Consider the following 16,047-nt stretch of genomic DNA (forward strand, 5'->3'; position numbering starts at 1 on the left):
TTGTTTTTTTTTTTAAGTAGAGAAAAAACAAATAATAAAAAAAAACGTTTGAATTATTTTTCGCAAAGTTATAAGCATAAAAAAATAGAAACTGCGAATTTTGAAAAAAATTCATACCTCATGGCTATGTTGATAAAAAAATTTGTAAAAAATCATGGTAGCTTCTTCTGATGGATAATATATATCAAAATTTCAGCCAAATTAAAATCCAAAGCTTATGGATGGCACACTTGGCACGGATGGAATGCTCCATATATGTTGTATATTTTCATAATTTTATATAATATCATCCAACAAAGATGTCAGTAAAAATCATTAAAACGAATTTATATTTTATATTATAATAATAAAATCAATTAAGACTCCTTATAATTCAAAAACAAATTGGAGAGAATAAAGGACAATAGGAGTCGGGCGCAAAGGTGTCGCGCAATTAAAAACACTATTAAGTGACAAAAACCATTTATTCGAAAAACTATCATAATAAAAGTTTTTCGAATAAATGGTTTTTGTCTGATGTTTTTAATTGCGCGACATCTTTTGCGCCTGACTCCTATTGTCTTTTATTCTCTCCAATTTGTTTTCGAATTTATATTATTATATATATACATAATTATTTGAGAATTAGTATTACTTAAAACTTCCATGTATAACACGTGCAATTGTATCAATCAGATGACTGATTTAATTGTTCAAACTAAATGCATTGTAAATTTCGCCGTTTAAATAAAATAAAATGTCTATTATTTACAATATTGCCCAAGTAATCTACAGGCACACATTCGCTGTAAATATTGTACAGTTTGTTTTATCGTGTGCTTTCTCTACTTAAACGTAGACAATGTTAATATACTGCAGAGAACTTGGCATTAAGAATGCATTGTACAGCCTCAAATGAGCCTTTTGAGGATATGTTTTTTGTGTAATGTGTTAGCCATCCAATGGTGGTCCTAAGTATACCATGGATACTTCTGTATTTCCATAAACCGCAGATACAGATGGATATAATCTTTTATCTGGTAACCCTGTTTATCAAAGTGACTCGTAAAAACTTGACGTTCTTATTTTAATATTTCAAGAAATAATTTTAAAAATAGAAAAAAATGATACATAATTAAAATCTCAAGTTTTACTAATAATGATAATAGATAGTAATAATATAAAAATGTAAAGAAATATGTCATACCTCTAAAAGCTACACCCAAAAATTCATAATTCTTCTCAAAAGATAAGGTATTATCATCACAATCCAAAATTACTCTAATCCTTTCTCCAACCTGCAAATGAAAATGATCAAATGTTAGAAATAATTTTAAACGAGTCGTAATATATCAAAGAATAAATATAAAAAATACATAATAAAATAAAAAATAAATAGTGATACAGAGAAAGGGCTACGAGCCTAATAATTTCATTTAATTTAACAACGATGAATATATTAGGTAGTAAACTCAGTTTCCACAGTTTTTTGCTTAAAAAACTAGTTTATCTCGATATCAAAAACAAAAATACGTCAAAGTATTTGCCCTCGCTATCCACCAAGCCGTGCTACATCAATTGGAACAAGTAATAGTCTAAAGGAGCTAAGTCTGGTGAATATACTGGATGCGGGAGAATTTCTCACTCGAGCTGTATCAGTGTTTCTTTGATGACTTTTGCAACGTGTGCGAGTGTTTTCATGCAAAAGCATAGCCTGCGTCGATTACTGGCTACTGTCTTTTTTCCAACAATGCTTTATTCAGACGGTTCAATTGTAATTGATATCGAACCTCCGTGATATTTTCGTTCGGTTTGAGTAGCTCGTAGTAAACGACGCCTTGCATATCCCACCAAATGCAAAGTATTGCTTTGTGGTCACAGATATTTTGCTTTAGTGTAGATGTTGATGGTTGGCCGGAGCTTACCCATGACCTTTTGCGTTTGGATTGTCAAAATATATCGTTACTTTTCATCGCCAGTCCCAATGCGCCACAAAAAACACTTTTTTCTGTCTGGCGAGCAGAGAAACAGAGACGTTTAAGCGATTCGCAATTTTTGATTAAGTCGTGTGATATCCATTCTCCTTTCTTTTGAATCTTTCCTATTGCATGTAGATGTTTGGAAACAGCCATCGAAGTAACGTTTAATGCTGCAGACAATTGTTGAAGCGTTTGAGCTGAGTTTTCGTCCAATGTTTGCAATTTGGCGTCTTCAAACTTTTTTGATTAACTTGAGCGTTGTTTATCATTCACATCATAATCACCACTTTTAAATCGCTGAAACCTTTCTTGGCATGTTTTTTCCGATGGAGCATAATTGCCATAAGCTTCAACAAGCAATTTATGAGCTGCAATTGCAGTTTTTTTCAAATTAAAGTAATGACGCAACACATGTCGAAAAAACAACTTATTATGTTGCATGTTTAATTAAAAAAAAAAAAATAACATTGTTCACTTAAATGAATCTTTTCGCACTAAATTTTGATGACAAATGTCTAACCTTTAAAATCTGAAACAGCCAGTTTCAGATGTCAAAGTAAATTACACCTACAACTAGCGTTATCTAAATGTGTTATCTAAATGTGAACCACGGAAACTTGTTAAGTTTAACACCTAATATATATTATTTAACAAAACATAAAATAATTAAACAAACGTTTCGACTCCGATTTTTATTTGGAAAATCATAATTTAATATAATATTATATTAAATTATAATTTCTAAATAAGAATTTTACATTCATCATCAAGAAAAAGAAATCTATGTTATAAATAGTCAGTTAAGAATACAAAAACATAGAGAATCGAACACACTAATATGTATCTTAAGACCGTTGTAATTTAAATATTGAAAATGACCCAATTGGAGTCAAAATGTTTGTTTAACTATTTTGTTAAATAATATTCATTGAATATGAATATTCATTGTCGTTAAATTAAACAAAATAGCTCACAACACCAACATTGACAGAAAACTTGCATAGAATTGCGAATACTGTTTAATTTAATCAAGAATGTATACAATATAATTTAATTTATAATACTTCATATATTTTATGTAACATTGAAAATGATCCGATCAGAGTCGAAACGTTTGTTTTAGATATATTTTTATATGATTGTTTAAATTAAATTGTTCGTTAATTTACTTGGCTCGTTGCCCTCTTTATATTTATACTGTTTTAATCAAAATTATTAGGCTTGCAGCCCTTCTTCTGTATCATTTATTTTTATTAAGCCTTGTTACTTATATTTAAAATAAAAAATATATATACAAATGATTTGGTTATTATTACAAATACAATTCATGACAAATTTAATACCTGATATTTTGGGGCATTGTTGAGTAAAGGATAATTTCCCTGTGGATCTCCATTATGTAGTAAATGATTATCGACAAGGTTCCAACCCCAGGAATGTTCATCAGAGCCAAGCAATGCTACGTATCCGTGACACAACAGGGGTGCTTCTTTAGTGGCTATTCCTATTACTGCTACTGTTCCTAATGGTCCTTCCCAGATTACTTCCCAGGCATGACGCCCATGTCGAAAGCCTATTTTGCCTCTACACGCATCTGTACTTTGGGCTACCGGATTTCTGGAATGATACGGTAACTGATGCGAGACATTTTGGATATTGCACTTGTCACATTACTTCATGCTTCTACTATATTATTATAATTTTCACTAATCGCTTAAAAAATTCCATTGTTTATATATATTCTTCCAGAGATCAATTACAAGTAAGTTCAACTCCCCTTCAAGTATCTAAAAAAAAAAAATTCTTCAACTACTCGTCCTACAGAAAAAGTCTTAAAATCTCTCTCTATAGCCTTGTCCACTACATCAATTGACAAATGGTTTTATAGCAGAAAGCAATATTATAACCAGATTGCTCTCGAAATATATCCGTGCTAAAACGGAGTCTTCGTTTCCGACGAGCGTGGGAGGAACAACGTCGCCGCACACCAACCTGTGCAGAGTGAATCCGTTGGGTTTTATGTAAATGTTCCGCGAACAATCGTTCGGATTCCACGCATGATAGAACGCACGCAGTTTCGATTTGTACGTGGGCACAGATGACAACAAGTCGGAGCTGAGGGCTTCCTGGGCAAGCTTTCTTATGCAGTGCATCCGCCACACGTCATTGTTCTCGTCGTTGAGAAACCGGTACCACCGTTTGCACACCAGTGAGCAGTTTCTCAGCGTGTGCAGGTCCAGATACGAAAATATCACCTCTAAAACATGATCAGACGCCCGCAATGCTATATCGTCCATTTTGCCGGGTCTGTCTTCGGAGGAACGAGCGTAAACATATGCGGCACAGAAACACCGTTCGTACGTCACAAACTACGCGCATGTTAGACGGGTACGGGCATTGACGTTCATCGGCGCGCAGCCCGATTCTAGGGAATGTATCCGAGTTATCGAGTATCCCACATTCTCAAGTTTTACACGTTCATGCATTTCAGAACGACTTCGGACAATTTTTGACGGAGCTCCATTTAATTAAAAGTCAACAATTAAAAGAATGACACTGAATTTACTTATTAGATATAATGTCTTTACATTATCGTACACAAGATATAATTAGTACAATTAATATTAAATATAATTAACCTTTCACAATGGACTACATCAGGGAGAAACCCGAAAGGCTATGCCGATATTTTTTCCTGTCACACTATCGCCAATACATCCATTTTCGGTTTGAGAACTACGTACACATCAATTTCCTGTCGATAAAATCACAGAGAATTACGGGCGATTACCATAAGCGCGATTTCGACGGTGAGAAAAAAAGACTTCTTTCTCTCTGCTTTAAAAAATATAATATAAATTATGATTTGTGAATCATTTATATATTTTGTAAATATAAAAAAAAATATACATATTTATAAAATTTTATGTACATTTTCTTCAAATCAAGATGAAATGACTTCACTTACAATTAATCGACTAAAAATTTAATAAATAGAACGTCCTATTTATTATAAATAAATGCATCATGATATAATAAGCATTATACACTCATTTGATTATTAATTATTGAAAAGTTTATTTTTAGCATAGAGAGAGAGAGAGAGAGAGAGAGAAAGAGAGAAATTTCAATTTCTGGCTAAAAATTATATAAAAGTATTTAATAAAACTATAATATTATATTGCAGTATTAAATTAATATTTACTATTTTATTTATTATTATTATTATTATTATTTTTATATTGCAATCATTTGTATATTTTGAGACAATTTATTATCATTTACACGAAAAATTATACAAAATTTATAAAATACACATGCATAAATATATAAACACACATTAATAAACACACTATATAAATAAATATAGGTAAACACGATGAAGTAGTCAGTTTATCGCTTCATTTTAGTGCAATTAGTTGAAATTTTATTATATGACAAAATTTGCGCGCTTCGCGCGCGCCATTAAAGTTTTCATATTATTATCAACTTTAATTTAATAAAGAAATAAAATAGTAAATAAATAAAAAAAAAAAAGAAATAAGAATCATTAAGTTCTGAGTTGAAATAATTATAGATAAATAAAAAAAAATTCCATTTCGTAAATTACATGAGTTCGCATTCTTCATTTTATGTTTCAGGTCAATAAAGTAAAAGGATAGCAAAAAGTGACATTCTTGTCAATTGTATAACTAAAATGCTAAGCGTCCTTTGAAATTGGAAAAAATAGTATCACAGTTTAAGCTAATGCATTTAAGCTAATGCTTCTGCTTTGCAGAACTAAAACATACGATCTGAGTGATGTCAGATAACGTGATTTGCAAATTAGCTTAAACTGTGATACTATTTTTTTCATGTTTCAAAGGACGCTTAGCATTTTACTTATGCAATTGACAAGAATGTCACTTTTTGCTATCCTTTTACTTTATTGACCTGAAATATAAAATAAAGAATGCGAACTCATATAATTTACGAAATGGAATTTATCACACACATTAAGATGTCTACAATTATTTCAACTCAGAACTTAATAATTCTTATTCTTTCTTACGAGTCTTTATGATTCTTTACTTAATGATTCTTATTCTTTCTTACGAGTACTATAATTTGTGCTCTTCAAGTCTCAAGTCGACTACTATCGTTTCAAGATTACTTTAAATTCTATAATATAAATATGAGTAAAGTTGTCATAAAGTTATTAAAATATCAAGCTCTAATCAAGCTCTCTTATATCAAGCTCTCTTTCCTTTCCTTTCTTTCCTTCAAACCTTTCTATACTCTTTTTTTGAAGAATAATGTAACATGTCTCCTTTTCTTTCTAACTAAAAATAAAATCAAATACCACACAAAGAATCGTTTCAAACTGCAAAGAATTAGAAGAAATAAATTAATAAAGGTTATAAAACTTATCTGATTGCGAGACGATCTTGAACAGCGAAGTCTTTTGCACTTTTAACCTCAGTAACCTCAATACAATTTCAAATAAACTTACAATAAACTTCGAGACTTTCGAGATGACCGATACATTTCGAGTATCGATTTAACATCTCCTTTTTATAATAAGAATAAGAAGAAGAGAAGATAAGAAGATAAGTCGCATATTCTGTAAAGATTATTTTATAACAATATGTCAAATTTTGTATATATTTATATAACGATTTTTTATTTAAATTAAATTAAAGTCATTTTATTTTTACAGAAATTTATTGAAGACGAAATAAATGTAGGTAAGTCTTTCAATATTTTCAGCTACATATAAACTTTCCGTTCCCTGGAAAATATCAATTAAAACGGTGCGTAAAATTATCCTCAACCTCGATCCCGATAATTCTGAAAATTTTGAAGAATACAATTCGGAAACAAATCGCATGTATAAATATGTATCATGGTGAAAGGGAATTAAGCAGAAAGAAAAATATATAATGCAGCAAAACCAGAAAAATGGGAGTGCAAAATTCAAAACGGTGAGTGCCCAAAATTATACACAATTTGTGGTTTTAAAAATATTTTATTTTGACAGACAAAATATATTTGCTTAAATTAACAATATTTTTAATATATAAAAAAATTAAAAAATTGTAGAAAAATTAGAAAATAATTAGATAATTAAAAGCAATATTTTAACATTACATTCAATAAATAATAAAAGTAATTTTGAGATAAAGGGTACATTCAATTTTTATATTCGCACTCTGTAAGCAATAGTTTTACACTTGTTATTTATAAAAACATAAATAAGGACAAATAATGTTTACGAGCTCTATAACCGCAAAACGGAATGCACCCCTGCAATAATACTAAATTATTTACATATTATTTAGAAATATTTATGACATTAAGAATTCGACTTGTTCTGTTTTTCTCTTTTTACTTCATTGTAACTACGTTGGGTTCATGAATTGCTTCCTTGATGACGCTTTCCTTGTTGGTCTGTGTAATTTCTTTCTGCTCGTTGTTTGATTGAATATCAGTCGAAAACGTTCTTGGTTGCGCTTTGTTATTCAGTCGAGACGATGAGTCAGAATGTTGAGATTCGAGAGGATTATAAAATGGTCCTCCTGCATTTACAGTCACTGCTGGTATATTATTTGATGAAGCTAAAGAGTCGTAGTTTATTGGATAAGAAGTTCCATAGGTTTCATAAGAACTTGGGTAGACGTAAGAATTTGGATTAGGATAGTACTGAGGTTGATAAAGGGTATTGTCGGTTCCATGTGCAATGGGAAATTCTACATTAATGTTTAAAGGGAAATGATGTTTATGATGCGTCCTTTCCTCCAGTAAAAAATAATTCAATATTTATTATTTGTAAAAATAATCACATATAATGTATTTAGCATTTATGTTCTTTTTAGAATATTGTTTTAAGGATTGTCAGTACTTTTTTGCATCTTTTTTTAGTACATTTCTAACTTAAATATATGTCCAATTAATACTGATCTCTTTCTACACGAATTTGTTATACATACGATAATTTTCTATTTGTTATTTTCAGCAAATGCTCGTACGACTAATATTTCTTCTTGTACGCATCAAAAGATTCCAACTAGAGCGCTTTGCTTTAGAAAAATGTTTCCAGTGAGAAATAACAATGAAATCGACGTCGAATCGATATCAATCGATGTCGATTCCATTGTCTTTTTTCACTGGGTTATGTTGTACATACATCGATCATTATAAAATTGTATGTTATTCAGAGGATTGAAAGAAGGAGAACAACGTTGAAAAGATTTTTATAATTGTTTCTTTTATTTTGTGAACAAATAATACATGAGAATGTTTCCATTGAAGACACATATGTATTCTACATAAAGTTTTAAATATTTCCTCGAAGACTTCGTTGAAAAAGGAATTGGACCAACCATTTTATAAAAAATTAAATATTTAAATATTTTAAATATTTAAATATTTAAATATTTAATTTTTTAAAGATGGTTGGTCCCATTCCTTTTTCAACGAAGTCTTCGAGGAAATAAAGGATTAAACCTGCACGCGAAATCAAATATTATGTAGCTCTTCTTACACAAACTCTCTGTCGAACTTTTTTTTAAAGATTTTTACAAAAAGTTTCATAGAAATTTTTTAAAGAAGCAGTGGAATTGCACGCACACATATGGGAATCTTTTAATGTCGCATTTTTTTTTATCGCATTTCAAGAATATCGCAGTATTGAGATATCGTTCGTATTATTTCGAAATTAATAGTGGAACCGTATGATAAGTACTACTTAAGTCAGCTCTAGCTTACCGCCTTTCTAACTCCTTTTGAATCAAGGAACATGGAATGATCCAACCTGATGTTAGAAATGCTAGGATCGTATTCCGTGGAGATCATCGAGGATCTATGGGGTATAGAATTAAATGGTACGGTATTTAGGGAATCAATAGTTGCGCCATCATGATTTGCCATGCGAGAATCCTTGATTTTATAGGGTGTTATCTCAATGCGGTTCTCTGGTCGGCAGTTACACTCGTATGGACCTACCTCACAATCAGTTCTGTGTTCAAATGGCGAAAAGATCTAAATCAGCAAGAAATAAAATATTTTATTTAGTATGGAAATACTTTGGCTTGTATTCTGTAATTCGTTAACAACAATAATAATGATATCGTTACATTGTCGTCGCACAGATGGTGAACGATAATGTCGTTACTATTATAACGAGTTACAAAATGTCGGTTTTTATGTATTTAGAACATGATGCATCTATTGAAAAACACAATTACAGATTCAGAAAACTAAGAAAAAAGTACAAGAACTTGCTGTAAGCTCAATTTACAGCTTTAACAGAAACTAAAAAAAAGTAATTTTAGAACTTAATAATGTTTCCTACTTACGGGGTAAGCGAAGGCATCACTTGGTGGAAACTCATAAGGTGGGTACGAGGATGATATTGGTTTGTTGCATTTTTTGCAGACTGTGGGCACCTGAACAATCGATTGCTGCAAAAGTGGCAATTATTGAATTGTGATAAAGAAATAAATCATAACAATATAATATTTTAATTTTTGTTTCCTTTCTTTTTAATAGATTTTAGTGGTATAATATTATAGTTAATTTAATTCAGTTGGAAAATTGATTAGATTAATTAATGAAAATAAGTAGTAAAATTAATTAGATTAATCACTAAATAGGTTTTAAATTTAACTAATTAAATTTGAATGTTAAAATTGAAGATGACGAGCTTTTTCAATTTTTACAATTGATCAAATTGACAATTTTTTTTACCTGTGGTCTAAATATTGGCTTGCACGGTTTAACTTCATGAATAAGTGGTTGTTGTGTCGGATGAATGGCACATGAGTGGATAGTGTGAATTTGTGGCTGTGTCGGCTGTACGATTGGTTTGTGACAAGGTACGGAAATTGGAGTTGGCGGTGATTTTATTGGAACAGGTGCTGGTATGAGATAAGGGACCGGTCGCGGTGGTTGCTGTTGTTGGATCACAATCGGCTGTTTAGGACACCCGATAATTGTAGGTGCTGGTGCTGGTACTGGTACTGGTGCTGGTGCTGATATCGATATAGGTTGCACTAGAACTACTGGTTTGGATGTCTCTTGTTGAACAATCTCCTTACATGGCACCTTTTCTGTCTTTCCCTCGCGAACTTCTATGCAGAAGGTCGTTGCCGATTTCTTCGCCCTATCCTTTTCCGCACCAGTTCCCTCTAGTTCTATGTTGCTCTTGGTGAGCATCGTTTCTGCCTCGTTAATTGATTTCTCAATTGCCTGAGATGAAGGTGCAGCCTGACAGGCGACGAGCGCCAGCAGGAATAACGCGCAGCAACTCTTCAGATACATTGTTCGTAAATCGAAGTCAAAATCGAACTGATGAAACAGGACTAGCACACCTGTTTTTTAAAGGAATCCACGATTAGTCGCGAAATTGGAGTTGACGGAAATCACTCGCTTTGCTTACGAAATTGTGTTGCGAGCGATTCGATGCATCGGCAAATTTTGATGCGTGATTAAGCAATATATGCGTCCTCGGTCTCATGCAACCTCGAGTCATGATATCATTGATGATATCATGATGCAAAATTTTCTGCTATAATTAGCAGTATACATTAATATGTATACTTTTATAATGTACACTTTTATATATAATATTTCACACATATACACACTCTTTTTGATATTGATCAAAAAAACGAATAATATATTTTTTATTCGATTTGAATAAATATTTTTAGTGGATATAATTACAAATCTCAGAAAGTGTAAAGCCTAATCGAGTCTTGAAAACAAGATGTTAATGTTTATTATATTATATGAATTTATATACTGCGTATGTAGTCCCCCCCCGCGACGCTGATAGATTTCCAGCATTGATGCATACATATTCACTACCGCAGTAATATCACTTAGTTAAATTGAGAATCAATCTAACCAATTTTTGATGCCTATAGCATCTTATTAGATCTTAATAATATGTTGAAAGACATATATTAAAATTTAATATTAAAGTAATAATTTGAAATCTGTGAAAAATAAGATTGCATACGCAGTGTATAAATTCACATAATATAATAAACATTAACATCTTGTTTTCAAGACTCGATTAGGCTTTACACTTTCTGAGATTTTTAAATCATACGAGTCAATTATTATTATCTTTCATTATATAATTACAAATATTTTTAATTTCGTATTCACTCTCACTCTATATTGTTTGCACATACTTAGTTTTACGAGTATTGAAATATAAACAGAAATCTGTAATAACAAAAAAAAACTGGCAAAAAAGAATAAAATATTCATATTTTAAATTATATAAGGCCTATGTTTTATTTCTTACGGTCATTCTTAACCGAGGTTTAATTTATTTTGAATATTTCTTTCTAATTCTAGAATTGGAAAGTAATGAGAAATATGTTGAATCGCTCAGTTATTGGGATGCTGAAGCCGCCTACATATTACCGATAAAACTAGCATTTTTGACGTTTTCGTTTCTGCTTAATTTCTTCGTAATAGTTCTGCAAAATAAAAATTGCTTCTCCACGATTTAAATATTTAGGCTAATGTATCTGTCCCTGGTTTATTTTGTGTCCAAAGTTGGAAAACGTATGAAATCATAGATTTTCAAACAAATCATGAAGCGATACACGAACATAATATATCTTATAATAAGAACAAAACTCACGCAAATCTTTTACATATTATAGTTTGCATCTCTGGTAAAAAAATTCTATTAATTTTATATCTATAAGTTTATATCATTTCCTATAATCAATATTGCATCATGATTGATTGGACATGAATCCTGTTGTGTTTTATCGGCTGCTATAAGATTTTGTACAAGATATTCCTATATAAGATCTAATTTAAATTATAGAATTCACGAACCAGATTCCATATTGCCATGAAGACGATAAGATATTTTTATCGTTCTCGATTAACTTTTTTTACCGGGCGTAACGCGCGCTAAACATGTATACATTTGCCATCTCACGTAATTTATTACATGAGCCATTTGTATATTACATGCACTACGTAACATACTAACATGTTCTATGAATAAAGGTCATGCAATTTTTTTTGTATAATTTACGTGCGTAGTACGCGCAAAACTTTCACGCAAAAACTTGTTACCTACATGCGATATGTTTTTTAATAGCTTTGAATCATTGAAATATTGGTTACATTTAGGGGGCAATAGTTGTTAATCAGAGTTTTTTTAGTTTACATTTTGTTTAAATAAATTTGCAATGAATACTCGTACTTACATTTACGTATACTACGTAATTACAAGTATTTGCAAATACTTTAAATAAACTGATAATACTTATTTTGAATATTCCTTTCAATGTTCTTTATATATTAATATATTCCTTAATCATCAATAATGTAAATTTTAAATTTAATAATTAATCAATTAAATGTTATTATTAGAGTAATAAAATTTATGAAGGAAAGGAGGAGAGAGAGAGTAAGGAAATAAATATAAATTGTTAAAGTACTTATATACTACAAACAAAAATATAATAATATTAATTAAACTTGATATACCTCCCAGGTCAAAAATATTAATTAAATTAGATATTATAGTAAAGTGTTAAGTATGATCGCCACTCGACGCCGGATTTTGATGCTTAATAATATTATACTTCTCTGTATAAATTTTAAACATATCTTTTAGTTATATAAACTGCACGTCGATTACTGTCAAATTTGAAGCATAATCACAAATTGAAATCAAAATAGCATCTAATATCATAAAAGTTATAAGTTAGTTGTTAATTTAATTTAATAGACGCACAGTTTATGTAACTGCGAAGAACATTAAATTTATATAGAAATATTATTAAACTTATTAAGATCCTGGCTTGATCGTATTTTGTGCTTAGTTAAATAAAATAATAAATAAATTTTTATTTATCAGTTAATTTTGTTGTGTTGTCAACATACTTTAAACGAAAAGATGCTCATTACAGCAAATACGAAAGTCTTGTTGTAAAATTGGCTAATTTGCTGTATATTATTAAACATTTATAATTGTGTCGATTTAGTTGCATTTTCATTTATGTCGCAACTTATTTTTTTACACATTTCTTTTTGCTTATACATCAAATTCCGCAGACGGAATACAATTTCATAAACAAAACATTAAGTAAACGACCGACACGAGCACAAAAATGTTGAAATTAATAATTAAAGCAATTATACAATCAATACTTAGTTCTAATTTAATCTATAAAATAAAATTGTATAATACACACACACACATTGGTAAAATTTCAAACGTTTCAACTTCACAGAGCCTTCTTCAGAATTTTATAAGTACGAAATTTAGAACACTTGCTATTGCATGAAAAAAATGTACATGTCAATATAGAATTTTTTATCTACTTCATGTTATAAAATATAATTTTTTAATTAATTAATTTACTTAATTTTTTGTTACTTTATAATAAAAGCAAAAAATTTATATTGGAAAAAAAGAAGTTATTTAAAATTAAAGGTACAATTTTGTGATATGCATTAAAACTAAAGTTAAAAATAAATAGATATAACATAGCTCTATTATAATATTGCAGAAAAAAATAAAATATCTATTTTATGTCTTTGCGATGATTAATTATATGTTGCAAATATTTTAACTGATATTAATTTTTTTTATCATACTTTTAATTTATAGTCAACGAAATTATAATTCATGCATGGAATAAAATTGTAAAATAAAGTAAAGGAGCATACAAATAATTCTTTTTTATAGTCCGTTTATTATAGAATAATATTGAATACAGAAAAATCCGGAATTTGTATTACAGAAAACTTTCTTTTCAAATGGAACATGTACAGAAAATGAGAAGAAATGTTAACGTTAATAAATATATATGTTCATTATTTATTACACATCAAATGAATATCTTATTATCTACATTACTAATTAAATGAAACTCTCTTAATAAATTAACAATAAATAACAAATTTATATTTATTTTTTAATGATATTTTTTTCTTATATAGGTATATGTTTAATATAGTTAAGTATTTCCAGCTGCTATTCAAGACAGTAATAGAATGATGCAAATTACGCGCGTACCTTTAATATTATATATTCCAGTTCTAGAATTATACCTTTAATTTATTTATCTTAAAATTTTTTATCAATTATGGAATAAATGCTTTTTTTTAAATATTATATTTAATGGTAATAGTTATTAATTTTTTTAATATTAAATATTGTGTGACTTAACTACATCTTTATGTATTTTTAAAACTGTTTTTTTCAATTACTTGGAATTTAAAAATTAATAATAAATTTCGCTCGTTTTTTGCAATGCAAACTAAATAATTAAACGGTCTAAAACAGCTAAATGGATTTAATAATAATAATTATTGTTCTTAAATTTTACAATATAAAAAAACTAATTAACAAAAAAATGTCGTACGTTTCGGAACTTACAGGTCCTTTTTCAGCGACTTTTACAGATGTTTGTGTCGTTGGATTGATAATATTCTTATAATGTGTCCGTGATAAAGCGTTATAGACATGCTAATATATCATTCATAGTTCGGATTGATTTTTCTTAATTGTGTAATTATTTGTTATCATCGAAGTTAGTCTAAATATAAGAGTAATAGAAAGTCGTTTACTGCATTTTTATGATTTGATTTACGTCGAAATTACAACATCAATGTTATATGAAATTGGTCAATCATAACTATTTCTTTGAAGATTGGAATAGCTTTATATGATTGGCTATTTTTCAATCTATTTGCTTGTAAATGATTATTGTCGAGAATTTTATTAGTTAAATGAGTTTAAAAAATGTATTTTAAATAAGCATGCTATTGGATATTACCGCATCTCTTCAATATAGTCTTGTATATTATCTTTGAGGATGTATGTGAATATAATTTATCATTTTAATAATATATAATAACATAAAATACATTTATAAAAATATTTACAATATTTAATAAATATTCTCAGCTCATATAAAATTAAAAATTATAAAAATAAGTGTACTTCCCAGATCAAAAATCAATAAGTTTATTACACTCAATAAAATTAACTCGGAACGTTTCGACTTTACAAAGTCATCCTCAGCCGCATAAAAACCCTAATCTAATTAATACGCTTACATGACAATATCAAAGACGCAAACAAATAAAAAATTATAACAATTGCAAATTCTTTAATATATAAATTATATCATAACATGTCGCAAATTTTGTGAAGTGTTATAATTGCTTCCGAGTTAATTTTATTGAGTGTAATAAACTTATTGAATAGTAATAACAAATATAGCTCATTGTTTTTTTGACCTTGGAAGTATATCTACTTATTTTTATAATTTACAATATTTACAATATTTGTCATAAATTCAAGAATGCTCGCGATTTAATCATCTCGCAAAAAGTTAAGAAAAATTAAGAAAAATTTTTTTTTAATTTATGCAAATTGAACACAATTGTAACAAAACTTTTTTTCTTAAAAAATATTTCGTAAAAATGAGTTTTTAGATGAAAAAGTAAATATTCCAAAATTATTACACCAATTAAAATAAAATCATTTTAATGAAAATTTACTTTAAAATCCTTTTTTGTTAATAATCTTACATCTCACAAAAAATTTTATTAATTGTTATCATTTTTATTAAGTTTTGATTTTTCATCAATCTACTTTGAATGCATTTTCAGAAATATTGTAACATATATGTTAATTGCGTTATTATTATTAATTACATAATAAGAAAGATGATATATAGTTAAATCGTACATACATACAAATAATTAAAAAAGAATAAAAAAATTAAATTAAAAATTTTTTTGGGTTGAAATATTTCCAGATAGACAAATGTATGTACGTAAACTTTATAGCAACTTCACGTTTATATTAGAATAATTCAATGCACAATATTACAGCAACATTTAGTAAATCGGAAGACGAAATATCATTACGCAAATATAACGTGAATATGAGAAACAAAAATGTGATTTTGTTTTTCTCATATTTGCATCATGATATTTCGTTCCCAATTTACTAAATATTGCTATTTCATCATCATATGAATATTGTTCTAATGTAAGAAAAATATTACTGCAACATTAGTTCCAACGATATTTTATCCTTATATCA

General features: G+C 28.8%; 1 protein-coding gene across 1 annotated transcript; it reads right to left on the minus strand.

The window, feature by feature from the left end:
• Positions 1-930: 930 nt before the first annotated feature.
• Fsn (F-box synaptic protein) lies at positions 931-4,255 on the minus strand. The gene is made up of 4 exons (XM_018542082.1): positions 3,951-4,255; positions 3,302-3,575; positions 1,187-1,277; positions 931-1,025 (listed from the first exon to the last, which is right to left on the minus strand). The coding sequence occupies exons 1-4, from the start codon at positions 4,253-4,255 to the stop codon at positions 931-933; spliced, it is 765 nt and encodes a 254-aa protein (XP_018397584.1).
• Positions 4,256-16,047: the final 11,792 nt, after the last annotated feature.

This window comes from Cyphomyrmex costatus, unplaced genomic scaffold (assembly GCF_001594065.2).
Source record: "Cyphomyrmex costatus isolate MS0001 unplaced genomic scaffold, Ccosl1.0 scaffold302, whole genome shotgun sequence".
NCBI lineage: Eukaryota > Metazoa > Arthropoda > Insecta > Hymenoptera > Formicidae > Cyphomyrmex > Cyphomyrmex costatus.